The sequence below is a fragment of the Cibotium barometz genome, chromosome 13 (genome assembly GCF_041138505.1).
Source record: "Cibotium barometz isolate CiBa-2024 chromosome 13, ASM4113850v1, whole genome shotgun sequence".
Lineage (NCBI taxonomy): Eukaryota > Viridiplantae > Streptophyta > Polypodiopsida > Cyatheales > Cibotiaceae > Cibotium > Cibotium barometz.
The window spans coordinates 11,722,295-11,731,299 of record NC_141058.1 but is presented as its reverse complement, the minus strand read 5'-3'; the positions used below and the strand labels follow the sequence as shown (position 1 = coordinate 11,731,299).

General features: G+C 42.5%; 1 protein-coding gene across 1 annotated transcript; it reads left to right on the top strand.

The window, feature by feature from the left end:
- The first annotated feature begins 1,303 nt into the window (after nt 1–1,303).
- LOC147632376 (dirigent protein 6-like) lies at nt 1,304–1,870 on the top strand. The gene has a single exon (XM_086806963.1). The coding sequence runs from the start codon at nt 1,304–1,306 to the stop codon at nt 1,868–1,870; it is 567 nt and encodes a 188-aa protein (XP_086663089.1).
- The last annotated feature ends 7,135 nt before the right edge of the window (nt 1,871–9,005 follow it).

Here is a 9,005-nt window from a genome sequence, read left to right as displayed (position 1 = left end):
AATAAAAGCAAAATAGTAAAAGAGGGAGAGAGGGAGAGAGAGAGAGAGAGAGAGAGAGGGAGGTGCAAGGGGAGGGAGAAAAAGAGAGACGCCCTTGACAAGGCAAGGTAAAAATTATTTAGTATATGCAACATGAAGAACTAATATAACCAAACATGCTTATTTGTTTTCATCTTTTCTTTATATTATACTCACAGTTTGATTCATATTTGTTTTCTATATATTATGCTCATAGGTGAATACTCAGATTTTATTGTAGGTGCATTGAATAATGCCACGTTAGGTGCATTGAATAATGCCACTGACGTGGCATTATTTAACGCAAGACCTTAGGTGCCCCTTGCACGTCTCACCATTCTACACCTCGCGAGACCGCCTCCACATCCCTTTCTCTCCATGTCTTGCCATTCTCCCGCTCGCCCACCTCCACAACCCATCAGCGATCTCATGCTCGTCCGACTGCCCCTCCTCCTACTCCACGTCCCTCCCTCCTCCTCACCAACCACCTTCCACATCTTTCTCCCCCCTCAATCAACCTCCAAAACCCAGCCCACTCAACGCGCCCAACAATCACCCCCACCTCCTCCTCCTTAAGGCTCGGTGGAACTCCGAGAGAGAACAGTCCATCGTCAAGGACGTTGGTCTAATAGAGAGAGCGGTTAGGCGTACAACATGCAGGAGCAAGCACGAGAGAGACCGTGCGGAAACCCCACACAATGTGGCTATGCATTCTAAAGAAAAGCAATCAAACTAATAATCACCCGAATTATGAGGGTTCCCTATTCCTCAAAATAATTAATTAACCACAAAAAGAACATTAATCAAACCTACAAAAGACGCACACAAATTAATTGATGCCCACAAAAAAACGTTTTGGGGCCTTATTGCTCGTAGCTTGATGCTCCTTTCCTAGTAAGCACAACCAAACAAAAACCCACTAGCGTTGACGGATTGGCCAGCCCAATTTGCCGGCTTTGTACTTTATATATAGTATATATATATATATATATATATATGGGAACCTACTGCACATCGCCTCCTTAGATTTCCCAAATATTAATATTTTCCTGTAGGCTGATCAAGCGAGTTACTGTTGTGTGATCACCGCTGTATTCAAAAGCCCCCAGCTAACAGCACAAAGTCCTCCTTAGATTTCCCAAATATTAATATATGGGAGCCTACTGCACATCGTATCAAGTCCTCCTTAGATTTCCCAAATATTAATAATTTTCCTGTAGGCTGATCAAGCGAGTTACTCTTGTGTGATCACCGCTGTATTCAAAAGCCCCCAGCTACCAGCAATATGGCCAGCCGCTGGCTCCTCGCATCATGCCTGCTACTGGCGCTGATCAGCTTCAACGCCACGCCGGCGTCTTGCCACAACAAGAAGATCAAGGCCGGCCCGTCCCACTACAGATTCTACCTCCACAACACCGTGTACAGCACGGCCGTGAATAACACCTACTTCACCTCGGTGTACAGTTCGCCCCCTCCGGGCAACTTCTCCAACCCCTTCTCCTTCGGCGTGGTGACCACCTTCGAGGCCCCACTGACGCTGGGCGCCTCCAACCGCTCGGCGTCGGCTGGGGTGGCGCAGGGCTTCTACGTGCTGGACAGCCAGAAAGGCTTCGTGCTCTTCCACACCTTCACCGCCACCATCGACGATGGCACCTACAAGGGCACCCTCACCATCATGGGCCAAATCGTGGAGGCCCAGGAAGTGCGCACCCTCACCGTCGTTGGCGGCACCGGCGACTTCCTCCTCGCGCGCGGCCTCGTCACCAATCGCCTCGTCGAGATCGTGCCGGTTATGCCTGCCCGATGGATCCTCTCCTTTGATCTCGACCTCTACTACTACTACTACTACTAGACCACTTGTGCCTGTCTTCCTCAATAACTCATTGCTTTTTTCACAGTCTTCCTCAATAACTCACCTTAGGCCTTGCTTTTTTTTCTTTAATTAAAAACCAAGAACCTATAAGGCCCCGCCACATCTTCTAGACGCCCCGATGTAACCAAAACATCAGTATTCTTTATTCTTCTAACTATGATCTCAAATGCCTAGTCAAGTAAAAGAAGTACATTTACATCAAGTGAGCTTCTCAACATACATTCCCAACACCTCCAGGTTTCATATCAGAGCACTCCTCGAAAAAAATGTTTTTTTCAACCCTTAAAATTAAAGGCAATGCGTAGGCTTATTTAACTGGGATTTAGAATTGAAAATCACTAGAAATCGTACAATTGCCGGGATATATAACTAAAATATGCAAATTTCAACCATTAAAATTAAAGGCAACATCAAATTTCAGCCGGGATTTCTAAGTTTCAGCCTAGAAAATTACACTACGAACTGGGTTATGTGAGCACCGAATCAGAGCATGAAATACAACACTAAACGTACAACTTTTGATTCATGAAAATAAAAAGGTGTGCCCACTAGGCGTGTTTATTTTTAAACAAGAGTACAGTACATGAACGTGCATGTGTTCAAGACTCGTTAGGTGTATAAAACTAAACGTCTTTTATCTCGTGTGCCCCTTGTTGAGGGCATCCTATATAGCTCCTTACAACATCCTATTAAGCCTTGAAAATCTTCAAGCCACTTTGATACTTTGGTTCTAGACTTGGTGTAGGAACATCTTTGTTTAGTCCTAACCATTAATCCCAACACACATCAAATAATATTTCATAATCTATGCAAGAGAACAAAATATGAGTCCTCCATACCTTGGCTAAGGTCTAAAAATACCGATATGATCTCAAAACAAGAGCAATGAACTATTTTTTGTACAAAAGACAATCTACGTCACTTATCCTTAGAAGGATAAGAGTTTGTATACACAGCTATATCTCTTCATAAAAAATAGAGGTAGTTATGTGAACATTTAAAGAAAGACTAACACACACCACTATAGCTACAATACTATACCAGTCTATTTATTATATTACACATGGATCCAACACCACAAGATACTAGCTCCATAATAAGTAAAAGGGAGCGTGAGAAGTGGTTGTCATCTCACGGTACGAACACGATCATGAACGTGGCTAGAAATGTGATTATACACGGTGCAGTTATACATGCGGTCAAGCCATGAGGTAGCCATGTATTTAGCCGCATTTTTAGCCATGTATTTAGCTGTATTTTTAGCCGTACTGAAACCCTAGGATAATCTTGAGGGCATAGTTGTAAAACCCTCAGATAATCTTCTAAACCTGAGAGTAGAGCAATGTTGCAAACAATACAAGATAGTTATTACTATCCAAATTCTACTTAAACTTGTCAATCTAACAATCCTCAAAAGTTATATAACAATGAGATAAATATATTGGTAATAATAATTAGTTCGGGTTTCCCCTTACTAATTATGTATTGAATCAAACCCATACATGTCTATGAGTCTATGTTAAGATCCATGGCCCCACATATCAACAAAAGGTCTACACAACTAGAAGCATCATCCTCCACATCACTAGCATCCTCTATTTGCTTCATCATCTTGGACGTGGAAAGCATCTACTTGATTAGTAATTGTGGTGGTGTCTGTTTCCCTCCTGCTTTCTCTGCATTTTGATCTACTTCCAGTGAGGACCAATTAATTTGCATGACATGACTAGCATCTTCTGATGCATTTGCTTCACCATCTTGGACGTAGGAACTATCTACTTGATTGGTAATTAGATGTTGTATCTACTTTTCTCCCTATTCTTTTAAATCTTGATCCATCTACATTTGATCTACTTCCATCAGCTCATCCATAAGCTTCTTAACCTCCTCACTTTGAAATATCATTTTGTATTAATGAGCAATTTGTATGATGTAGCACCACTTAGTACCATTTAGGCTTGGTTCAAACACAATCTATTTAAAGAAACATGAAGAGAATTAATTACATATACAAAAAAAGTGTTTATTACAACCTTCACTTGGAATTTGTCTGATGGTTACATGTTCACAATGTTGAGCTAGCACAAATGTGCTTTTTTCATCTTACCAAATCTTGGTAGAGTCAATTGCCATAAACCCATTTGGATGTCTAATGGTTGTGCATGACGACCTCGACATACACGACGCGGTTATACATGCGATGAAGCCATGAAGTAGCCATGTATTTAGCTGCATTTTTAGCCGTACTGAAAACCTAGGATAATCACGACAGCATAGTCGTGAAACCCTCCGATAATCACGACAGCATAGTCGTGAAACCTTAGAGTAGAGCAGTGCTGCAAGCAATACACGATAGTTATTTACTATCCAAATTCTACTTAAACTTTTTAACCTAACAATCTTGAAAAGTCATATAACAATCATATAATTTTATTGGTAATTAGTTCGCTTTTCCCTTCACTAATTATGTCTTGAATCAAATCCATACATGTATATGAGTCTATGTTAAGATCTACGGGCCCAATATCAAGAAAAGTTCTATCCCACAACTGGAAGCATCATCCTCCACATCACTAGCATCCTCTATTTGCTTCATCATCTTGGATGTGGAAAGCATCTACTTGATTAGTAATTGTGGTGGTGTATATTTCCCTTTTGCTTCTCCGCATCTTGATCTACTTCTAGGGAGGACCAATTAATTTGTACGACATGACTAGCATCTTTTGATGCATTTGCTTCATCATCTTGGACCTAGGAACTATCTACTTGATTGGTAATTAGATGTTGTATCTACTTTTCTCCTTATTCATCTAAATCTTGATCCAGTTGCATTTGATCTACTTTCATCACCTTATTCATGAGCTTCTTAACCTCTTCATTTTGAAATATCATTTTTTATTGATGAGCAATTTGTATGATGTAGCACCAATTAGTACCATTTAGGCTTGGTTCAAACATAATCTATTTAGAGGAACCTGAAGAGAATTAATTACATATACAAAAAGAGTGTTTATTACGTGTCCCAAATATCCATAAATCCATAAGTAGCTTTAAGTACATGCAAAAGAAAAGTAAGCAGAATCCATAGCCACAAAACATCTTGCCATGCCATTGGACTACATAAGGGCACCACCCCTATGATTCATACGCATGTCCAAGCCATATGGTTCACCAAGGCAACAACTCTCCATGAAACCATACATGCTCGCCAGGGTTTCCCCTTCCACGAGGCTTCACTCACACTAGGGCAATTGCCCTTCCATGAGTTCATGCGACACTCACCAGGGTTACCACCCTTCCATGAGTTCATAGAATTCACTCACCAGGGTTACCACCCTTCCATGAATGAATCCATCCAGAGTTGGCGTAGACACAGTCCCTTGCCAATGAGATGTTAGATCACATGATCCTTGGTGCAGACATAAGTCCCCAGCCAACAAGGTGTCATGTCCACTCTACCACATGCACTCCATGTCGGTACTCAGAACATACACTTTGGAGAAGAGATGGACTCAAGTGCACTCTACTAGTAACCACATGCACTCCGTGTTGGTACTCTGACCACACACCTTAGAGGAGAGGTGGGCTCAAGTTCACTCTACCACGTGCACTCCTTGGTGGTATCCTGATCACAGACCTGGAGGGAGAGGTGGGCTCAAGTGTAGAACATAAGATGAGAATGAGAGGCATAAATATCCTGGATCTTTATAAACATGTCTGGGAGATGGATAGTTTTACAAGCATTTCAGCTGCCAATAGTTTTAGACGAATTTCCACCGATAGAAATCCAGAGAAAATGCTCGATCCATAAGATATCCATAAATTCCAGAAATCCACTGCATCCCAAATAAAGGGAGCCAAAAATATATTCCATCCAAGCAAAAGGAGTCAAAACCTCAGTCCATAGTCCTTGTAAACCAAGCTTTTCAACCATAATGTTTACCTGAAACAATTTAAGACAAACAAACAACACACAATTCTCCTTGTACGTACATACAAGGGTTAAGTGTCCAAAACTTGCAATAAATTTCAAAAAGCACCAATCTTTGCAAAACTCAAATTTGCTAGGTTCGTCATGAAATATCTCCTTAGCATACACATACAGTATCTTTAGCTTTATATAGCTTGCATGCAAACTTGATTTATAATCCACAATAATCCATATGGAAAGAGTGTTGAACACGGGCACATATAACCAACTCCATATTCCGAGGATAAAATTTGTGAATTCATAAATCCTTAGACCAAGCTGTCTATTGCTCATGCTCATGACTGCTTCCATAAGCTCAATAGCAAAACTATTGGTCAGTGTAGTCCCCACTTCTGATCTTCTCTTTCTCATTGTTGGAAGGAAGTCTCTTGCTTCCAAGAAAGCCAAAGCTTTGATACCACTGTCACCGAAATCGGGGACCCTGAACAATAGAATAGACCAACACTTCAAATACCAGACACAGAGCATGATAACACAACGGAATAACCATAAACAATATAATACCACCAAAAACTGTCTCAAAACAGTCCCATAATCAGCCCATAAACTGTCCATAAAACAGCCTCGTATGGAGCCCAAAACAGCCCCAAATTCCGTGCCAAATCAGCCCCAAAATAGAGCCATAAATCAGCCCCAGAACAGCTCTCAAATCAGTTCCAAAAACAGTCCATAAACAGCCCATAAATCAGCCCTAGAAGAGCTCTCAAAACTGTCCCAGATTCCTCCAAAAAACAGTCACAGAAAGGAGTTGATCAGCCCTATCAAGCTCTGGGAGAAAGCAACCAGCCATGTGGCTGCTCTGGAAGAAGTCGACCAGCTCTGGGGGAGGTTTGGAAGAAGTCGACCAGCCCAGTAGGAGGTATGGAGGTTTGGAAGAAGTCGGCTAGCCTTGTAGGAGGTATGGAGCAAGTTGGCCAGGAGAGGACAGAGAGAAGGCTCCAAAGTGATGCGCATGATCAAAAACAGCCCCCAAGTTTGCTTAAATAGAGTCGACTGTCTATGTTTGAAGTGCTTTTCCCTTTTTGCCCAAAATAGGTGAACTTGCCTCAACTTTATGCTTTCCTTGGCATGTACTTCAAGTTTTAGCCCAAAAATATCAACTTTAGCTTTCCTTGACTTGCACTCCAAGTGTTGGTCCAAAAATATCAACTTTTATGCTTTTCTTGGCAAGATGTCCAAGTTTCATCTAGGCACCTCCTTCTGTCCACCTTTCCATGCCCAAAATAATAATATGTTTAGTCCTTCATTAATGACGTGTGAAAACACCGACTTATAAATATTATAAGTCACTTTGCCATCTCTAGCTTTCTTCTGTGGAAAATCCCCATCCACACCTTGGTTCCGCTCAATGTGTGAAACACTGGTCAAGACTAGTGAAGGGACCAAATGATGACACCTCATGTGTTGGTCTACATGCTATACTTGTTTAGCCTTCCATCGTATTATTAGAATGAGGTTTGAGAGATTTTTAGGAGGATGAATTTTTGCATAGAAGTTAGTAAATTTGCTTTTCGATTGCTTTTTAAAAGCAATTTACTTTTTAAAAGAAAAACTTGCTTTAAAGCAAGGGGGATTCTAGGCCTATATAAGCAAGTGTATGGAGCATTGTTGGGACAGATCCAAGCAAGGCTTGCAAGAGAGCAAGGGTGCTATGAAGAGTGCCTTGGCTAGCAAGTGGTAGGACTTGGATCGCGAAGGTAGATTTGCAAGAGAGCAAGGGCGCCATGAGAGGTGTTGGCTAGCGAGTCTCGAGCCTTGAGTGTGTGTGAGGCCATGGAGCACTTAGCTTGAAGGCTTTCGAAGACAAAGATCAAGGGTTAAGGCTTGAGAAGGGCTCTTGATGAAGAGGACATGGGGTAAGGCTTGCACTTATGTGGAAGACCTGGGTGAAACTACTAGGGATCCTGTTGGTGGAGGAGTCTACAAGTTACTTCGTACTCAAGTTTGATCAAGTAAAAAGGTATGGAAAGGGGCGCCAGTGGTTTTGGGGCCAATGCAGTGTCTTGTGTTGGAGCACTCTAGCTCCATCCCTTTCTCTATCTTAAAGTTTCAAGTGTTTAAAGTGCTTGTGTGTGGTGAAGTTATTGCATAGTGGTTGAGTACTCTAGGTACGGTGCGGTATGGTACGAGTACGTAAAGTACGCATCAAGATAAGCACTTTAAGTACGTTCACGTTTTTTACTATGTATATATATATGTGTGTGTGTGTGTGTGTGTGTGTGTAAAATAAGAAATATCTAGCATCCATACAAAAATAGCATGAAAGACAATGGTAATACTGAAATGAAAACTAATCAATTAACTATCGAGCAATGACCATTGACTAAAATAATTAAAAACCAGGCCAAATAAGTGTTGTACGTTGAACCTCATACTTGGTACGAAGACCTTATCCGTACGAGGTACGGTACGTATGGAGTGGTACAGAAAGTATTCAAGGTACTCATCAGATGAGTACGGGTACGGAATGCAACTATGAGTTATTGGGTGGTGAAGTCTCTGCAAACGCAATGGTATCCATTGGAAGTATCGACTGTCATCGCCACTACACGCTTTGAGAAATGAATCAGCCTACGGACGGAACTTGCCTAGCGGCTCCTCCTAGGTTCATGGGTTGCAGGCGGTCAGCGGGAGTGCTCAGGAGAAGCTAGGTTGGGGGGGGGGGTGGGGAGGGGAAGATTGGCATCACTTTGTGGGAACCTTCTCTAGGCTGGACCTGATGTTGGCACCTTCTGGGGGCAGGTGGGGGCTCCACTCAAGATGGATGATTGTGAGATAAATTCTCGAAACAATTACGTGAGATGATCGTTCCGCATCGGTCTCTTTGGATTGTCTCACATGGTGGCGGCGTGTTGCTTTGGCTGGGCGTTGGCGCTGTGTCCACTTTGTTGTCTGCCACCTACCCCCATCCTCGCTCTCAGGGGTAGGGTGCTAGGGCTGTTTTTATGGAGGGAGGAGGTGGCGTTCAAGTGCTCGGTCCTCTCTTGCCACTTTGCCGGGGGGGGGGGTGTGCTTTGCGGAGCTCGAGCCTCGGCTAGGGACTGGTTGTGAGTATGAGGGCAATCACTGGCAAGAAGATCCATCTGATGGCAAATGAAGCATTGGCCAAGAAGGCCTGCATAC